General features: G+C 36.3%; 2 protein-coding genes across 7 annotated transcripts; both read right to left on the bottom strand.

Moving 5' to 3' along the window:
* Positions 1-2,293: 2,293 nt before the first annotated feature.
* LOC110746088 (uncharacterized) lies at positions 2,294-10,398 on the bottom strand. Of its 5 annotated transcripts, XR_015826400.1 has the most exons (4): positions 8,726-10,398; positions 7,923-8,142; positions 7,738-7,818; positions 2,294-6,143 (listed from the first exon to the last, which is right to left on the bottom strand). XR_015826400.1 is itself a non-coding variant. In XM_021946297.2 (2 exons), exon 1 carries the CDS (start codon positions 10,158-10,160, stop codon positions 8,733-8,735), a length of 1,428 nt encoding a protein of 475 aa, XP_021801989.2. In that variant the 5' UTR covers positions 10,161-10,398; the 3' UTR covers positions 6,520-8,142; positions 8,726-8,732. The 5 variants fall into 5 exon arrangements, 3 of the variants coding, with proteins under 3 accessions (XP_021801989.2, XP_088102109.1, XP_021801991.2); XR_015826399.1 differs by having other exon boundaries at positions 7,738-8,142; XM_021946297.2 differs by lacking the exon at positions 2,294-6,143 and having other exon boundaries at positions 6,520-8,142.
* An 819-nt stretch (positions 10,399-11,217) lies between these two features.
* On the bottom strand, positions 11,218-21,084 carry HIRA (histone chaperone HIRA-like protein). 2 transcript variants are annotated; one of them, XM_021946300.2, is made up of 11 exons: positions 20,946-21,084; positions 19,576-19,705; positions 18,478-18,753; positions 17,868-18,119; positions 17,395-17,795; positions 16,285-17,257; positions 15,345-15,555; positions 14,954-15,194; positions 14,722-14,844; positions 12,414-12,531; positions 11,218-11,964 (listed from the first exon to the last, which is right to left on the bottom strand). In XM_021946300.2, the coding sequence occupies exons 2-11, from the start codon at positions 19,681-19,683 to the stop codon at positions 11,572-11,574; spliced, it is 3,096 nt and encodes a 1,031-aa protein (XP_021801992.1). In that variant the 5' UTR covers positions 19,684-19,705; positions 20,946-21,084; the 3' UTR covers positions 11,218-11,571. The 2 variants fall into 2 exon arrangements, with proteins under 2 accessions (XP_021801992.1, XP_021801993.1); XM_021946301.2 differs by lacking the exons at positions 19,576-19,705; positions 20,946-21,084 and having other exon boundaries at positions 17,868-18,122; positions 18,478-18,619.
* Positions 21,085-21,110: the final 26 nt, after the last annotated feature.

Below are 21,110 nucleotides of genomic sequence, written 5' to 3'. Positions count from 1 at the left end.
CCAAGACCCAGCTCTACAAACTAAACTAATTTAATCCATAATATTGATGGCACACCCTATATTTGAGTTGCATCGAAGAGCAGCAACCTTATTTTCTCCATACTTGATTGTTCTCAAGTGAAAAGTTCTTAGACATGGAAAAATATTTCTTTGCTTTTACACTATTGCATCCAATTGTTTTTTTTTTTTTTTTTTTTTTTTTGGCTACTTGTTCCATATGCAGACTAGTTAATTCACCATACAAAACATAAATATTAGAAGCAATTTCTTTTTTCGTTATACTACTCTATGATAAATATTAAAAATAAATAAATACTATTCATAAAATAAATATTAAAAATAGTAGATAGAAGTATGTAAAACTTTTCTCATAAAAGTAACTCACAAAAAGTCATTAAAAATTTGTCAATTCTATAAAAGTAACTCACAAAAAGTCATTAAAAGTTAGAATCGGATACACCCCCTAAATGAATCAACTGCTGCTCAATGTGAAATGCAAGACTTTTCTCATCCTCTACACCAATGTCGGCAGCCCCAAGTGAAGACCTAAATGTCTTCAATTTCAACCGCTCATTTAATCCAACATGACTTCCTCCAAAGCCAAACCAAAACCAGAACTTGCTGCCCCCATTTACTACATGGGTCCCCCAAAGTTATGTATAGGTTAGACGAATTACGCATACAAAGTAGTTTTGGAGTCTAGGGGTGTAAAGAGGAATGAATAAGAAAAAGAATTAATGCTGGCTTTGATAAGTTAACTTGCTTGTCGTACTTAAACGTTTTGATAGTTCAAATTTTTCAATGCCAATGTATTCCTAAATATGTTTGGTTGCATCCAAATTGATAAAAATTCTGCATATCTATCAAGGGTAAACCAAAACCCTTATATCTATAAAGGGTAAACAAAATTTACATATAGTGCAGGGGATTAAAAAAAGTTCTTGTGGAATATGGAGGAATATTGACCGAAATTTCAAATTCCCATGGACCAAAAACTTCAAAAAAATTTGCCGGGACAAATTTGTATACCTATGGTGACAAACTACTTGAGGACATTCCAAAGTTACAACATGGTAGTCTTTCACAAGTTAGAGCTCAAGCACATTTGAAATACTTTAATTTTGTATCTCTTCAATTGTTGAAATTCATTTACTTCAACCACTTAACATAGGATTTAGAAATGAGTCGAGCCAGTCCAGCTCAACCCTACAATTTTGGGATTGAGTTGGGCTTGCATTGAGCCATTTTTGGTATAATCATTATTTAGGGTGGAGTTGGGCCGAAGTAGGGTTTCAATGCCTTCACCCAAACCCACCCAAGGGGTTTGATGGGGTAGGCTAGGCTTACCCATTGAAACTGTATTTTTTAACAATTAATATTAAACTATATTGCATACTAGGGACATTTTGGAATCGGCCAAAGGAGAGAGAAATATTTTTAAAAGAAGCCAAAATGGACAAAAATGCCCTTATTTGTTTTGGGATTTTCTAAGGAATTCTTTACATTTGCATGTCTTTAGTTTGAAAGTTGAGGGGTTTTTGTCTTTTTTTGGAAAAGTTTTGGCTTTTTACAAAAGTGAAAGTTTTTTTTGTGGCTAAAACCTAAATTATTGTATAGGACTAAATATATTGTATCTTAAACGTTTTGATAGCTCAAACTTTTAATGCACAATGCATTCCTAAAGATGTTTGGTTCCATCCAAATTAGGAAAAATTCTGCATATTTATAAAGGGTATACCAAGACCCTTATACCTGATGGAGAAGGCTAAAAAAACTAACCTGACCATTTAGGATCGCTTCACATCTCGATTCTTGCCTTTTGAAAAACTAATTCAAATTGAATCATACCAATTATGTTAAGCGTACATATTCATTTATATCTAAGTTTATTAGTAAGCCAAATTAATATTCAAATCACATTAGTAACTCCAAATAATATGCCGATACTTTAGCCCAATTAATACCCAACTAAATAACAACTCTAGAACTACGTTTTCTTTCGGTGAATCATACTCCACATTCGTACACATTTCTATCTCCTTTAATAGTTCTTTTAGTCCTTTTACAATTTCAGCATTTTGTTCATTGAGTTCTTACATCATGCAATTTAAGTCCTTAAGGCATAGAAAAGAATGAATCGCGGCCAGTTCTCTACTTAGAGCTCAATTGCTTGAAAAAGAGTATTCCAGTTTGGTCTGAATTACATCTTTCTATTGGGCTTAACAATACTAATGGCAAACACGCTTGTGCAAACATATCATACAAAACATATACCAGCCTACTAAAGGGCTTCCAATATTTAAAATCATTCATATAGTTTAGATTAAAGTAGTAGAATATCATTTGTATCAAAAATAATAAATAAATACAAAACCACGCTTTTTGGGGTGAACAAATACAATACTAAATAAACTCTAACCAGAGCTGCTGCTTGCTGGGTATTCTAATCTTATATATAATGCTCACACTAGCTAAAGATCTCATAAGAAGCAGATAGCATACTTCAAAAATTATAACCTGTCTTCTTCATCAGCCCAAGTTCTCAGTGAAAATCATACTAGTATGAAATTTGGACAAGACTCTACAAGGCACAAAGTCTGTATTAACAAACACCAATTTTATTTACCACAGATTTCCTAAACAAGGCTCAAATACCTGACAAGATGAAACCATCGAACACAAATTGGTAGCATAGATTTCCTAAAACAGGAAACAACTCCGTAAATTGTTGCATGAAATGTGATTCATCTTTAAAACATAACCATAGTGACAACAACATAAATGTGACCTGAGGAAAAAAACAAAGGGAGGGGAGGGGGGAGAGAAATCTAAGGCTCAAAAGACAACAAAGAAAACAGAGTTAGTGAAGCAAATGACAGTACTGGGATTAGACGATGGGGGCACACAGTCCATAGTTTTCATCATATTATGAGAGATACTTAAAATTTCCCTAAAGAACCGCCAGGAAACAGAAACATAACAAGATTATAGCACTAGATTTGGACTTACCAGGTTTGACATTGGCCAACCGTATGCAACCAGATTTTGACCAATTCCAAAAAGAAAAACAGGATTAAAAGGTGTAATGGATTCTCAATCAGACAATGAAATAGGTAAATCTATTATCTTTGTTTCTTTCCTTATGAGGTCCATTTATCTTTGTTTCTTTCCTTATGAGGTCCATTTATCCCCGCATATTCTGCCAATATGTCAATTCTTTTATTTTAATACGACCAATATTGAAATCATGCAAAAACAAAAAATAGAAAAAGAAAACCTTGGAGTTCAAAAATCTCTGCACCTGAAAATAAAGCTCACCATCATTCAAAATAAAACAAGCAATGAAGAATTGGGACCAAAGATTTCTTTAATAGTATCTTTTAGGCAAACGCAAACATTTGGATGGTAAGTTATCTCAAAATATATATTGTTCAAACCTTTCAGTACCCGAATATAAATCTCAAACATCTCAGTACCCGAAAATAAAGCTCAGACATCTTAGTACCCGAAAATAAGGCCCAAAGATCATAGTACCCAAAAATAAGGCTCAAACATCAAACAAGATAAACAAGCAATGAAGAATTGGAACCAAAGAGGTCTTTAAACAAATTTTTAAATGATCTTATACATAATACTAGTGAAAACAAACTTAGGTCGCAAACTAACCTAACAACGAGGAAAAGAGAGCAAGGTATGTTTGAGGCACAGAAGATATAGTAAAAACAAAAAAAAAGATAGAGTGAACATGATACCATCAGAAAATCAAAACAAAAAGACAATATCATGCTCAATTAGAAGACTTACAATGACAATCAGAAAATCAGAACCCAAAGAGTTGACAGCAGTAGTTAAGAAAATAAAATTCTATTAAAAGCTAAAGAAAAATAAGCGCTTAAAATGCCTGACTTGCTTCTATCACCTGAAAAAGGTCCCAGAATATATACTGACCGTAATTGAATCAAAATCAATTAACACAATGCCAAAATCAGAACAGTCTACACACAACCCAAAAGTCCATACATTTTGGAAAATAAGCTTATTTAATGTACAAGTTTTTAAACAGTAGAAGGGTAAAACAAGTCAAATTTATGGTGTCCCAAGCCAACCTTACTAGTTATTCTACTCTGATACACTGTACACATAACACTTGGAAAACTCAAACAGTTAGAAACTATAGAGCAGGGATAGTATAATTACAGACCAAACAGTAACAGAAACTGCGTCTGCTCCCCATTAGAAACTCTGCCCCACTGCAGGCTTAGGCACATCAGAAAGTACATGTTTTTTTGTAAATGATGAGAACAACCAAGGATCCTATTTAACATGTCCAAATAAAACTTGTTTCCTATTTTTATTGTTTGGAGTGCCCTCAACAGCTCTGGAAATTGTTTAAAACGTGGAACTTCTAAGGTTTCTGTTTATTTGATTTTCAGTCATTGATGATAATAGAAGAAAATTTAAGTGGACTTAAATTTATGCTCATGTACATTGACAGAAAATGTTTGAAAAGGTGAAATATTACAATACCAGATGAACTCTAACCAGAGCTGTATACAATTTTATTTACCAGATACGGCAACTTAAATAAAAAATTCAATGCAGCTTGCTGGGCATTCTAATCTATATATAAGGCTCAAACATGTGATAAGACGAAACCAAAGAACACAAATTGGTAGCATAGATTTCCTAAACAGTAGCAGCTTTGGAAATTGTTGCATGAAATGTCATTGATCTTTAAAACATAACTATAGTGACAGCAACATAAATGAGACCCCAGAAAAAGAAACAAAAAAGGAGAAATCTAAAAGCCACAAAAGAAAAAACAAAGAAAACACTGATTGGGTTATTTCATAAATATAGAGGAGAAATGAAGATGGTGTACCTGATTATCAGAGTCACTGAAGCAAATGGCACTGCAGGGTTTCCAAGAAGGGGGCACACTCCATAGTTTTCTTTCATATTATGGCATTATTGATGTGAAGAGACAGTACAAGGGGGAAAAAAATTGGGGGGGGGGACTGACCAGCCAACAACCTTTGCAACTGAACATCTTTGACAAGAAATCCTTATTAAATCAAAACCAACATAAAGATGCAGAAACATTCTTTTACAAGGAATAATTTGTTGCTCACGATGCTAAATATTCTGGCTTGCATCATTATCATTCTTTATTAAACCAGAAAGAAGAAAGAAAAACTAGCACAATGATAAACTCGGAAAGCAATGTACTTGGAACAAAGAGAAAAAAACTTTACGAACAAGCACATACTTTGCTAATGTTTCCAAGATATCTGGATGTCTAGGATTGCATCAGGCAGAGTCAACTATATCCACATTGGAAACCTCATCTATAACAAATTAGAAAGTAAAATTTAAAAGAGATTCCCTAATGATAGCAAGATTCTAAGTTATCTATAACAAATTAGAAAATCCTCTTGAGATGGCTCTCAATGAGAGCACCAATTTGTGGGATTCCACAAACATTTTGAGATGCCTCATTTAAAAGAATGCAACTGAGTCCTTTGCACACCAACCTTCTCAACCATTCCTATTGATCTTAAAATGTGAATCTAAGCCAATAGCTCCTTTGTATCTCCACGTGATGATCTTCACAGCATTATAAAAGTACTAATTTATCAACCCATGGCTACCAAGAAATGTAACTTATCATCACCTCCCATGTACATGCTCAAAGATCTCATCGTCTTTGAGCGGCATATATAGATCCCTCTAAGCCAAGTAGGAAGTATTTGAAACAAAAAATAAAACAAAAATGGATTATAGCATCCAAGACATCACTATAGAAGCTATTACAAATATATCACTGCACAAACCTTTTTATAGCACTTTTAGAAATGATTGTGATACATTATGTTATTGAAATTAGCAGTTTCTTAAGAACAATGCTAGCTAAGCCTAAAGAAAAGATAACGAATCATTAACTGTATGGATGGTCACAAGAAAACCAATTAGAACAATCAATAATAGAATTTTCCAACTCCATTTTCCTTTTCAATTTAACAAAAACAAATATTATCTGTAATATAAAATCTTTAGCAATTTTACCTGAAATAGCCATGATATAACCCTTATTGAAGAGATGATGAAGGCAACACAACTCTAACAGCAATGCAAACCGCAAACTGTAGCAGCCACCAAGCCAAAAGAAATTGAAAGAAAAACTATTATAAGGAGCAATCCCAAGCTTCTGTACTAGCTCAAACGTAATATAATATGATACTAGCTCAAACAGAACTGTCGCGCTTAACATAAACAACAATAAATATGTATATGTTAGAATGTGTAGTGTTAGTACAGCTGTGTTTGTACAGCTGTGTTAGTGAGTGTTAGTATAGCTGTTTGTACAGCTATGTTAGTGCTAGTACAGCTGCTATCTTTACAGCTGTGTTAGTGTTAGTACAGCTGCATCTCTACCCTTGTATAGCTATAAATACCTTCCATTAGAGATAAATAAGAAGGATCAGAAATTTTCTGCATCTTATTTTCCACTTGGTATCAGAGCATACTAATTTGCTCTCTTACTTTCTTATTCCTTCCTATTTCTGTGTTACCACAGATCTCTATCATTTTCACCAAGGGTATACTAACCTTGGTGTTCTCTCTATCATTTCTTACTGAAATCTCTGAGTATGCTCTGTAGTTGCAGCTAGACTGAACTTCTACATTAGAAATTTCCTTTCATTTCTCTCTACCATAAACACAAATTTCCGCTGCTATTATGGGTGAAAAAACCGAAAATTCAGATTCTCCTGGTGCTGAAACATCTGCCCCAGTGATGAATTTTCACCAAGATACACCTTCCTCAATTGGGGTAAAGCTCAATGGCACCAATTACCGTCTTTGGTCCAAAGTTCTTGAGATGCATATTGCTGCCCGTGAAAAATATGGTTACATCTCTGGGACTAGGATTGCACCAAAGGATTCAGATCCTAAATTTGAGAAGTGGATGGCCAAAAATGCACTAGTGAAGTCATGGCTCATCAATTCTATGGCCCCTGCCCTCATGATGAATTTTATTCATTGTGAGACCGCTAAAGATGTTTGGGATACCGTCAAGAAAACATATCATGATGCTTCTGATGCTTCCCAAGTCTACGAGTTGATGAAGAAATCCTTCCAGATGCGTCAAGATGGCCGACCATTGACCATCTATTTCACGGAACTCAATTCCACCTTTATGGAGCTTGACTTCCGTCGTCCAAATGACTTGGAGAATCCATTGGACTTTGCAAAATTGAAGAAACGTATCTCTGAAGAACGTGTCTATACATTTCTTGCTGGACTTGATCATAATCTTGATCAAGTATGTGGACGTATTCTGGCCACATCACCTCTCCCTGATATTGATGAAGCTTATTCTATGGTTCGTAGAGAAACACAGCTGTACTAACACTACACATTCTAACAGTATATATATATAACCTCTCTTCTTCATCAACCCAAGTTCTCAGTGAAAATCATACTAGTATGAAATTTGGATAAGTGCAGGGAATAGCAAACTGAAAACTCTACAAGGCACAAAGGAGTCTGTATTAACAAACACAAATTTTATTTACCTAGATTTCCTAAACAAGGCATGAACACCTGACAAGATGAAACCAACAAACACAAATTGGTAGCATAGATGTCCTAAACAGTAGCAGCTCAGTAAATTGTTGCATGAAATGTCATTCATCTTTAAAGCATAAATTTTGAGGTGAAACGTAGATGGGGTACCTGATTATCAGGGTTACTGAAGCAAATGCCAATGCTGGGATTAGATGAGGGGCACACACTCCATGGCAACAACCTTTGCAACTGAACAGCTTATACAAGAAATTATTTTATTTGTACAAATGCGAAAAACTAATTCATCATTTCATTCCTTTAATAAATTAAAACAAACTTAAAGATGCAGAAACCTGATTAGCAGGAGTTTGGAATTGCTCTATGGTTTATGTTCATAGGGAAAGAAAGGCTGCTGCTGATGCACCTGCGAAGATGGGGGATTGTCTCCAAGTTCTTGGTAAGCTTCCGTGTAATTTGATTTCAGTTTTATTGCAAACTTACATACATTTGTCCCTCGTCCCCAAACCATTCGCTCTCAGTTGCATCAGCCATCAAATAGCAATCACAAAAAAACTGGCACAAAAAAAAACGAAATAAACAATACAAAGAGTAGAGAGAAAGAGCACAGTGGTCCACTTCATCTGACATGCACAATGTATGATATGATATGTATAATGTATATGGCCAATGAACATGGATAGTATACAGAACATACACACTTTATCTTCTGTTGTATCATGGAAAAAGTTCCAAGAAGTAAAACATTTTAGAGAAACGATATCGACATTGGAAACCTCATCTATAACAAATTATATCCTGGAAAATACACACATTTTATCTTATATGCATCATAACAGTTCATACTTTGCTAATGTTTCCAAGATATCTGGATGTGTAGGATTCCATCAGGCAGATACAACTATATCCACATTGGAAACCTCATCTATGACAAATTAGAAAGTAAAACTTAAAGAGATTCCCTAATAACAAGATTCTAAGTCATCTATCTTGTCGAGCAGTGGGTTATATTCCAAATCTGGCATCTCAACAATAAAAAATCAGAATTACTAAAGTATATATTCAACTACCATATACAACAAATAACAGAGGCAAGATGGCTTGTAACCTATGCATCATTTTCCTTGTAAACTCTAACCTGTACTTCATGAGCGGATCTCACCTTCCTCCCAATCGCCTTCCTGCCAGCAGATCTCGCCTTCCTCCCGATCTCCATTCAGAAAAGCCTCCTCGTCCTGACCCTGTAACTCGTCATCTTCTTTGAGGTACAAACCCAAATGCTTAAGGGGCAATCCAAGGTAGACCCTTTCACTGCCACAGCCACAGAGAATCTCAAGTTGTTTGAGATCCTTTAAGGGGTCCTCAAATTGGACTGACTTCTCCATGTTCAAAACGGCACGACGAGCCGATTCCCTTTGATCCATCCGATGCATCAATTTTCTCCTTGGTGGAGAATCAGGTAGACCCTTAAGTATCTTGTTTGCTTTCTGTATTGTACCTGAAAATCGCATCTTGAGCAACTGAATTCGCCTAGCCTTACATGGAGAAAAATTGTCTGTGGCCTGATACATGGCATGATGAACAAGGGTGCCCAAGTCATCATCTTTGGTTGACTTAACTGAGTGAGAATCAGAAACCCTAACAACCCCTTGATTTTGTATAAGAACCCTACAAGCAGAAGAGCTCTTGCCATTTGGTTTCCGTTTGGGCAGAGGAGGAGTAGGAGGAGGACAAGCGGTCTTTGACATTTTCTCCTCAGCTTCTTTCCATTGGGTCTCAAAAACCCCACTAAGATGCTTGGCTGCTGCAAGATTTCTACTCCCAAGGGAGAAATATCTGAAAGCGTTTGAGAAGATAAGCCTGACATCAGCAGCAAAGCCATCAGCGCTGGAGTAGACACCCCTCTCCAATTTCGATTTCACAGTACCCAAATCCATCGGCCTCCAAATTTCTTCGAAATAACCCGGCAAATTCTCAGCCACAGGATCAACAACAGGCTTGTTGAAGTAGCTCGCATGGCCGAGTTTCATCAGAGAATCCAAGACTTTAGAACAATCCAACGTCTCTTTTGAAGCAGACGAAGCCAAACCTTTGACTTTGAGCAGAGGAAGACCAACAGTCGGCTTTTCCTTCCGTTGGGTCTCAGAAACCCTAGAAGACCTCTTCCTCTTCTGGGTTTGACAGATTTCATCAAAACCCTCTTCTGTTTCTGGGTTGGCATTTTTTGTAGCAGACGAAGCCAAACCCTTGCACAGAGGAAGACCAACAGTCGACTTTTCCTCAACGGCTACATTCCGTTGGGTCTCAGAAACTCTAGAAGACCTCTTCCTCTTCTGGGTCTGACAGATTTCATCGAAACCCAGCTCTTCTGATTCTGGGTCGGCATTTTTTGTAACAGACGAAGCCAAACCCTTGTGCATAGGAAGACCAACAGTCGACTTTTCCACAACGGCTACATTCCGTTGGGTCTCAGAAACCCTAGAAGACCTTACCCTCTTCTGGGTCTGAAACTGAAACTCAAAGGAACCAAAACCATCCTCCAATTGTCTGCGCTTTCTAGCAGACGACGCCATTCTTGATTTCAGAACCCAAAATTTCACACAGTCGTTACAGAGAAAGAACTCAGAAAATCACTCGCTAAATCGTTACAGAGAAAATCACTCGCTCAATCGTTGTAGAGAAAATCGCTCGCTCGCTTTGGCTTGGCTTACTTGTGCAGAGAAACACAGAGAGAGAGAGAGAGAGAGAGAGAGAAGAAAAGAGGAGGGAATGTACTGTTATGGCGCTATAACGGTCCTCATTTTGGATTTCAAAATGTAAAATGAAAGGTCGGTGTGATAACTCGGTGACTCAGTTGCTGAGTTGTTGCGCGTAAAAAAGTAAAAGGTAAAATAAACGTGGAAACACCAAGACAAACAACCATGTCCAGCTGTTTTAATTAAATGCATATCATTAAACCCATTTAAACCAACTGCACACAAAATTTAAAAAGATAGTTTGATTTAACTTATCTATAATTGAAATAATTTTCAGATGTATATAAATGAATAAATATATTTTACCCATCATGCAAAATTTTAAGAAATTTTTTTTCCTTTCCTATTGCCAAATATTTTACCCATGTTAAACAAATAACTACGGTCTAGTTCGATTTTTACACAAAAAAATAACTGAACCAGATCAGTCACTAAATGGAATGGTTTTATTCAATGATATAATTAGGTTAACATCTAAAGCAAATTAATTCTAATCACGTCCAGTCTAGTATAAAATTGTGATGTTTTTTTCAATAACATGATTTTTTTTTTAAATCAATAATGAGGGGAGATTCGAACTTCATCTAAACATTGGAATATTATTAATAATTTACTCAGGGTTGTTAATTATTAAGAACTAAAGTATATGTCTAAACTAAACATATATCCAATATTTGAATAAAAAAAAGACATATATGAAATATTTACTATTTTTCAGCACATTTCTAAGGTTGGTAAATTAACTTCTCAAAATAAATATAAAACCAAGGAATCCTAGCGATGTATGTATGTTTTTATCTCTTGGTTTTATATTATCAATAAAAATGAAAATGATTGTATAGCAGGAACACCTAAAACTACAAAACCTAGGAGCTCTCTCATCCAATAAAGATTCAGATTATGCTGGATAATGTACAAGAAACAAAATTCATCAAGCCAATTACACACAACTACATATGCAAAGTGAGATTTTCTTGCACTTGCGAGAGGAAACCACCACATAATTCACCAATCATTCGAAGCTTAATGCATCATATACTCGTAGGTAGGTTTCCTTGAGAAGAAAGGTGATCAGCAAAATGGACTCCAATCTAGATATGCATGTGTCATGGGTAAATAAACTCCAAACATATACATACGCCGGTCATCTTCAAGCTAACTCCTGTTCAACTACATGTTAGCGTGCCCTACTTCTTACATTCCTTTTGACTGTGAGAAGACGCAAAACTCAAGAACCTGCATCTTGTGGAGCAAGACTAACTTGATTGATCATTTGTGGATCTGAATTAACTGTATCTTCTGCCGCTTGAGCAGAATTTTCTTTATCTGCTGCTAACTCGGAGGAGTCCTTTTCATCAATTGAAGCAGGAACAGACTTCTTTTGATCTGTTGCAGCAGGGACAGAGTCCTTTTGATTTGTCCCGGATGGAGCAGCTTCCATTTGATCAGCTGCTGGTGGACATGCTATTGGTGAAGTTTGAGACCTTTTCTCTAGATTTGTTTCAGCGCTTTCATATTCGGAAATGAGATCCATGAATTCATTAAGCAATCGCTGTACTTTTCTATTTGAAGCCATTGCTGGAAGAATATCTTCTCGTAAGAGTTTATGTTTCCTCATTCCCTGCAAAAGCAAAAACACAAGGGGTAAATATAAATAACACATATAAACCTTCTCAAGGCTAAAAAAAGATTAAAAATTAGTAACAATTAGGTAGCAAAGATTATGACAATAGTTTGTGCCGGGGTATATTGCAACAAGTCTGATACTTAAGATTGTACCATACACCATTGCAACTTCACCCTGCAATCAACCAAATTGCAGGTGAAACTACGGTAGATTTACAAATTTATCACAGGTACTGCTTAACCCTCAACAAGCAACCAGAATGAGTAAGAAAATAAAAGAAATTTGAACTGACTCTACACAAGAGGAGTATCTATTAGGGTCATATCTCAAAAAGAAAATTGCAAAAGAAAAAAGAGAAAATTAGGGGGCAAATGGATTGAAATTTTTTTGGATTCAAATCCCATTAGCAAAAGACACCTAAAGAATTGTATACAAAGCCTTACAAGCACATAAGGATCCCATGCCAGGTTCTTTGGATCTGAAGGTGTATCCTCCACCATCCCAGTTGGAGGTCCAAGGAAACTCTCACAGACTTCTCGTAAGCGAGACTCATCTGCTTCTCTGAAATCAGTGTAAACGTAAAGTTATAATGTATAATGTTACAGAGACTAAAGTTAAAATGCATCAAAGTTTAGGATTGCTAAAGATCGTAAACATCATAAAAAAAATACATATATACATACATACATACATACATACACACAAATTATATATATATATATATATACACACACAAAGTCACAAATTTATACACATATTTTCAACCTTTAGATTAAAGCAGTTTTAATGGCTAAGATTGCATTTGAAAAAAAGGTCAATACCCACAACTATATGATTAATTTTCCTTGGAAATAAGCCATTCTCTCGCCCCTCTCCTCACAAATTTCAACGAGAAACCTTGTTTAATTTAATATGTTCTCAAAAGAAATAGTTTTATAAAAAGCATTTGTCAGTATTTTCATTTGAGCTGGAGTATGATGTGAAGTGAACAACCATGGATTTCTTTCTTCAAAGGATGAGTTTTCATACCCGTTTCTTTTTTGACCTGCAAGAAAAAGTTAGCTAAATAGAAATCATTTGGGAGCATCTTCTCAATCTACTGACCTAGCTATTACCCAAATATACATAAAGTTCTACAGACTTTTCTTATCAAGTTAAAATCTTGTTTCTAATCTGGATTTGGAAGATAAGGATAACTTCTTCAATTTAATTTCTTTTCTTTTCTTTTTAAAGTCGAAAAGAAACTTATATTACAAATTTATTTATTTATTTATATCAAAGATAAGGATAACTTTTTCAATTTAATTAATCACCTCCCTCCTGTGTTTTCTGTTTTTATTTTATTTTATAATAAAATCCTTCTTCTTCTCCTTAATTTCTTCCCTGTAAAATATTTTCTTGTGCCATTCTAGAAATGATGAAGTAATACACAGATGACATACACCCAAAACTGCAGACTTTCAATTTTCATTTTCCTCCTTAATATCTTTGTAATCCATCAGACTATTAACAAATATATTTTGGATTTGTCTTAGTTCCTGCAAGATATATCTACAGTCTGATTATCTAAGGCATGGCAATCCTCTTTGGTGTGTTGTGCCAATTTTTTCAAATGATGCATGAGGAGAAGGCAGGACAGGGTTGGGTCTTGTATTTATTTTATTTCTTTTCGTTTCTTCGAAAGTGGTTCCTCTTTCAATCTTTCTTCTCCTGAAGTTTGGCCATAGTATTGTGATTGTGAATTCTTCTAATGTCTTTCTCTTTTTCTGATAACTTTCATAACACAAAAGATAAGGCAAAAAAAAATTATTGGAAGTGTATATGTGGGTGGGTGAGACCACCATCTACCTCATTGTTTTTCCAGAATACAACAAGGATTTTCGCAGAAACAATAAAGGAAGAAGAAGGGTCTTGTTTTTGTCACAAAAGAAGAAAAGGTTTTAAAGGGAGAGAAAAGGGGGGGGAGGAAAGAGAGATAAAAAAGAAGCTGAAAAAGCTATTAAATATTGACATTCCTGAAAAGGGAAGATACAAGGTGTAACAGTGAAAAAGTTATACTAGCATTCATCTCCACCGTTGAAAGTGGTTAGATCTAAAGGTCTTAAAAGTGTGTCAAAATTTGTGTTAAAAATGTGCGTCCCTGATCCTGACCCTATATATATATGACATCTTAAGAATAGACTTTTAGAACCCCCCAGGCGTCAAAATCCACTGCAAATGACAAAAAAAAAAAGTAATAAAGAAGCTCTAGTAAACAAAAATAAGAAGGGTATTTCAGATTTAAGGCTGTATCAACACATCTATCTCTTAGTTATACACTGCTGACAACATTGGTGCGTGAACATGCACGAAATTTCAAACAACAAGAGGGGCAAAGAGAAGGAGAGACAGGGGATGAAAGAATGTCTAACAAGCATTCAATTCTAACACACTTAGTGTCAAACTTGTAAAACAAATTGCACACCTTATGTTTTCTTCTGTAGAAGATATTGATGAATCAAATAAAGGGTAAAAGACGATGCCACCAACAAAAAAAAGCAGAAGCAGAGCATGCTAGTTGAAGTCAAAGAGAAGCACCACCAATGAACATTATAATAATGAAAGAGTTTAACAACATTACTAGCAACGTGTTATGTATGTGAATAGAGCAACTCAGAGAAAAAGAGGAGGAAAAGAGGAGCAGCATGAGTGCAAGGAAGGACACCTAGGTATATTTACTAATATATGCACAAGGGAGGCAAAAATAAATACCTCGCAAGGAAGCGTATGTATGAAAGAAGGCATTGACGATAGTCTTTAGGGGACTTTAAAGCCAGTGAAGAAGCCAACTGAGCTTCCAAATGAGCACGTGTCTGCACTCCATCATCAGTCACCCTATAAGAAAATACAACTGGATCAATTCCAAGAGCAAGATACTAAACTGCAATGCGTCGGTCAGTACATATTAATATTATCTGAACAATTCCGCAATTTTAGTACACACCTGCTCCAACCTGGCTTCCTGGCCACATATTTCCGAACATCAACCTGCAAAGCTGCCAGCTCACCACTCTGAGTTGAACCCGAATGCCAGGAGCTTGAAAAATTTGACCCAGGAAAGCAGTCATCTGCAACCCTAAGCCAGCACATCAGGCCCATGTCAAAGAGGAAGGCATGGCGAGTGGCAAGAACAACAAGAGGAGAACCAGATCTTGATAGCTTTGCTGATATAACTTTGATCACACCTGGAAAGCATGTATAAAAGCCAACAGCCACAGTGGACAGGACGTTAAGCACATCTAAACATAATGCCGACAAGAATGGGCTATGCCTATCAAGCAACTACAGTTGAAAAAGACACTCCATGTGTTGAAAAGACAAGTTCAATGTGGTACCTGCATCTTTTGCAGATGGGTTTGGGTTTGAAGCAACCAGAGATGCCAACGAATCATGAAGAAGACAGTTCCGCTTGAATAGATCCCACACATAAAAGGATCCTTTTCTTGTAACCAAAAACAACTTCCAGCACTCATCACAATCTATAAATATTGCTGCAGATCCTACCATCATAGTTGGCATAGCACGTCTCCCGCATTTTGTGTAAACCTACTCAAGGGAACCAAAAAGTTGACAGGTTATATATATCCAACCACTTAAAGCAAGCTTAGTGGTATTTTCATGTCTGCATATGACTATAATGAACATAAATGTCATAATGCTTGTCTTGACCACCGGGAGTGAAGTTGGTGCATAGACTAACTGAGTCATGCTAATTAAGAATAAAAATTGTTGTCCTTTGAGCAGTGGAAATATAATCCAATTTGGAAGCTCTCATTAAATAAATCCTTGAAAAATAAAATACGCTTAAAATAGCATATCAAGTATCTGCATCTCTTTAACCTTCATTTTTTAAACTCACTCTCTTCTTCCCCTACAACGAATCACATATCAAACCAAGAGCTTAAGCCAGTCAATGATGGCAAAACCTTCAGTTTTAAGCATTTTGAATAGGCTTTAAAGGGAAGGGAGAAAAAAATCGAAGTTCTGAACCTATTAACTATATTAGCATCTTTCTTCAGCTACAACAATCACTTAAATATCAAATGCTGCAAACGCAATAGAATGCTTTGACTTCAATGGTGATTCACAGAAAAAACATTTATTAGATGTTTGCAATTGTATAATAAGATGTTGTGAAGTGCAACCACCAAGGAATATTATGCAGAATTTAACTTATTTTGAAATATATCTGTTATGAACAGTTTAAACATGGGAAAAAATGAAGAAAAAACAAAAATTAATGAGTACATATGCGTGAAAGAGATATATACTAACCTGTATGCATCCATCCTCACAGCCAACAGCCCAGAAGTTTGCATTTCCAGCTAAAACAGTGACTTTCCCAGATATCCTATCCGACCAAAGAGTTTGCAACCCCCTTGTGCAAGTAATTTCTGTTTCTTTCATGATAAATGTATTTCCTATGCCAACAATGTCGTTTGCAGCTTGTTCTCGGGGTTGAGCTTCCAAGCAAATTGGTACAGTATCTTCCCCTTCTTTCTTATCGAACACCCTAATTGAAAGAGTGGAACAAGAAGCGCCTAGCGAACTAGAAGCCTTGGCATTTCCTGACTGCTCCACAGTTATGCTTTCATCCCTGCCTGTGGATGCGGTAACCTTCTCAATAACTAGGCTTTTGGTAATCATAGCTCTAGCAGTGACCCCATGTCCCTCCTTTATTTCAGTGCTCCTACCAAGTGTTCCCCTAACAGAACTGTCTCTAATGCCACTATCAGCAGCGGCTAACCCATTATCATCATTTTTTTTATCAGAATGCATAGGAGGGAAGTCAAGAGCCTGCGACTGAGCCCCAACAGATATATTTTCCTGCTGGAGAGGCACCCCAACAGCTTCTGGAATAATCCTCTTTCTACCATCAGGCCGTCTATATTCCCTCTGCTTCACAGGACTAGAAATTCTGGCAGACAATGAAGCCTTATTTAAACCATCAACAGAAGTTTTTGTTGCAACCCTTGCATCAACAGAAGGTTTTACAACTGTCTGGTTTTGCTGATCCAGAACCACTTTTTTGCTTGGGGCTTGCTTGGCAGAGGCTGCTTCAAGCAATAACTGTGCTGGGCTTTCTGCTAAATTTGCTTGCCGACCTCTAACATCACCATAACGATTTCTCTTCAATTCATCCAGTTCAGCATCAGTTAACCTATTGCCAAGCTCTTTCACCTCAAAATGGAAAGTAGCCACTGACCCATCCAAAGAACATGCAAAAAGTGAATAACCATCAGGGCTCCTGTTTCCATAAGAAGAAAAATAACATTACAGAACAGAATAACACACACACACAAAAAAAAATTTGCTATATCAAAATGAAAAAGAATATGCAGACAACCTAATGGTAAATCATTTTTCTGGAAATGGCAACCATACCAGGATAAATCCACAACACTTTGAGTAAAGAAATGCTTTGCTACAAAGAGAGGGCGGGGACTTGCAGTTGTCCAGACAGTTATGGTTCTATCCTGACTCCCAATTGCAATGACATTATAAGGTTGTGGTTCTTTCTCTTTCCCACCCATCTTTGAAGCCCCATTAGTCCACCCCACAGGTGCTGCTTTTTCCTGAGCATTGGAAATATTCCTCCTAAACATTGAATGATTAAACTTCACTACGATCACGGGGGCATTATGTCCTAAGAAGTCAAATGTGGCAGACCATTCCCCTCTCTCTAGGACAGGTGCAGAATGCCTTGGTTTCTGGAACCCGTGAGTGGTAGTAATGAAGTGGCCACAAGGGGACCATCCCAGCCGCCTGAAAAAGGTAGATCCAAGCTGAAACAACAAACACTTGTTAGACAATGATATTGGAACCTGTATAGAGACAAACTTACACGATTGACATACTGATTTTGCCCAGTGGCCGTCTGTCCTGTGAGCAAGACTCCAGTCGCTTGTTCGCCAAATAATTACAGTCTTATCATCTGATTGACTTGCTATAAATGAACCAATTGGATCCCAAGTAACTCCTTTAACCAGGCTAGAGTGACCCCTTAGAACAGCAGTGCAAATACCATTGCTCATATTCCAGATGTGTATAGTGTTATCTAAACTTCCACTGGCCAACATCGAGTCATCTGGAGACCAATTAAGATCCACCTACTTTAAGCATGGAAAAAAAAGCACCTCAGTAAGACAATACCCACCAGGAACTATACAATTCCATAGCATTTATTTAGGAGAATATAAATAAAAAACGACTAAATTAGGCCCATTTTTTTCCTTTGTAAAGGCAGCTGAAGAAAAAAAACCATACATTATGTGACTCTTCCAGTAACTTCAAAAAACAAATTTACTGCAGGTCAAAGTAATCCCAAAAGCCAGATGACTTGACTTTTTGAAAACAAAAGGTGGATCATAGTCATGAAGCAAAACACACTCCATTCGAAAAACTATAGAAAGAAGGAATTTATTGCAGGTGGTCCAGCTATCGAAATGGTAAAAGTAATTTCATTACCACATCTGCAGTATGCCCTCTCAAAGTCATTGCAACTTTCCAATTCTCAACATCAGGGGGCTCCCCACTACCAAACTCAGTGGTTCCTGAACCAGGCTTCCTCTCATGAATTAGAATCACTTGATCATCAGATCCTGAAGCAACATACCTACCATGCTTAGCCCACCTAACACAGTTCACAGAGCCAAAGTGATCACGGAGAGTTGCAAGTAGCCTCTGGGATGATTCTTCATTTTCCAAATCCCTGCCAAGGGATTTCATGTTCCATACTCGCACCTGTAGTTGGCAAAGTAGGGACGAAGCAATCACTTCCACAGTATAACAAATGATGCCATGCAAAGTGATGCAACAAAGGCGACCATAAAATAAATATAAATGTGACTATGACCAGATGTGTCTAATGCAAATTGATGGAGATATATATATGTATGTATGTATTTGACTATCAGGAAAAATAAAAAACAGAGATTTACTACTTCCTGTTACAGATTGTGAGGAAAAAATAGAGTGATTTAGAGAGTGAATTTAAAATGACGTATTTGAATTCCACCCTATTTCAAATAGTAGATTCCATAACATTAATACTTTTAAATTGCACAATTTTTAATAAGAATTCAGATCCCTTGTAAACTCACAATCCAAACACAACAGTAGACACAAATTCCAACCTATGTCCATCAAATTTCCACCAACAAGGCAGATGATATAATTGAAGATTCTAAAAACTAAGCAATATAAATGTACTCTGGGGTTTTCTTTTCAAGGGTCTCTGAAAACTCAAATGTCCGGTCTGTTCAATATTTTCCCAACCAAACAAGGCAGAGGATACGATTGAAGATTATAACAACAAAGCAAAATAAATGTATTTTGGGGTTTTCTTTTCCCGTCTGTTTAATACTTTTCCAACCAAACAGAACAATAATGATGAGAAACAATACATAGTGAAGGGGAAAACTTGTAATGTTCCCCCCCATGAGTACAGGTTTCTGATCCTGATATATTGGAGGAAAAAAAACACAATTAATCTTTCTTTTTTTTTATGAATTCCTACATTTCCTAAGCAAGCAAACAGAGCACAAAGGAGGAGAGAAGTCGCACCTTGTGGTCACCCCCACCAGTGGCCAGCCTAAGTCCACCAGGCTGAACATCAATGGAGAAAATTTGCATTCCCTCGTGCCTAATCCAACTGGGCTTCTCTGCAATCATCTCTTCTACTTATTCGCAGAACCTACCTAACACAACAATTCCACCTTATAAGCTCCAAATTCATACTTTGGAGCAACAAAAAATCACAACTGCCCAATTAGCAAAAGACACATTTGAGTTAATGAACCAAAAAATAAGTCAATGAAAGGAAAAAGAAAAAAAAAACCTTTCTTACTTGAAATCCTACTAAAGGTGTATGCAAATTTAGGATTTTTGAACCAAGATAAGAACTAGATAAAGTATCTCAGAAAAGAAGAAAAAAAGGACATCTGAGCAAAAGATTATGCAAGATTCAAGGATTTGAAGCAGGAAAAACCTAGGTTAATGAAGCATAATAAGCAAAACCCTAGGATTTGGGCCAAAGGGGCAATAGAGAATAAGATCAAGGGGTAACTTCTTTATGCAAAATTGCAAACCAAGATGAAGTTTTTGCATCATAAAAACTATTTGTGTTAATTACAAATTAATTGCGTAGAAAAAAGAAAAAGAAAGAGAAAGACCAATTAACAACATACTTATTTATATGCTTTGCCACAACAAGTAGAAAAAAGAGCACAAAAAACACATTGTGTGGGATTCAAAATTTAATATATGATAGGAGTAGGTTTGTGGAAGCAGTTTCTTAGAGGGGAAGATATTAAACATGCAAGATACCGATCTCACTCCTATACACATAGGATTCTAAACTAATTTGAACCATGTCCTGTGCATGTGGGCAAGAAACTCTGGGCATCCATTTGACGCAGGAGAAACTTAAAACAAACTCAATTGTAAACAAACTTGAAACAACTTGAAGAAGCCTCAAAGAAGCTAAATTAATAACAGGGAAGTCCTCAGATTTCAAAATCCAGAGAAAAAATCTGTATGTAGGAACGTTGAATCCAAACTCCAAACTAACAAAATGAAGAACACCATCACAGGTTGAGCATAGGAAAATTAGCATTAAAAATCCATGAAGCATTGTATACAGAATCCACAATAACCCAAAACAAAAACAGAAAATTCAAACCCGCTTGAAAACCCTAGCTTGGAACTTTGAGTCTGACCTCAAAACTAATGTAATGCAGAGCACCATTGAGCATAAATCAATCAAATTACAAAACCCATGAACCTCCGTTTACAGAATTGCACAATCACTCCAAAAAAAGTAAATAAATAAATAAAACAGAAATCATACCGATATAAAAAAAACAAAAACAAAAAAAACTGAGAGGATTGAAAACCCTAAAATCAAAAAGATTTTGAAGAGACTGATTGCTTACCTTTATGTGAATGAAGACGCCGGAGTTGAGAGAGATTGAAGCTTGCGAGCTTGTGAGCTTGTGAGCTTGCGAGCTTGTGAGAGTGAGAAAGAAGTTAACTTGCGGGGTGAAAGCCCTTCCCTTTCCGTCCAGTAGAGAAACACGGGGGATAGGCTATGTCAGTTT

The sequence above is a fragment of the Prunus avium genome, chromosome 8 (genome assembly GCF_965620075.1).
Source record: "Prunus avium chromosome 8, drPruAviu1.hap1.1, whole genome shotgun sequence".
NCBI classification, from domain to species: domain Eukaryota; kingdom Viridiplantae; phylum Streptophyta; class Magnoliopsida; order Rosales; family Rosaceae; genus Prunus; species Prunus avium.
Note: the sequence above shows the minus strand (reverse complement) of the source record. Positions and strands in the feature narration are given on the sequence as shown.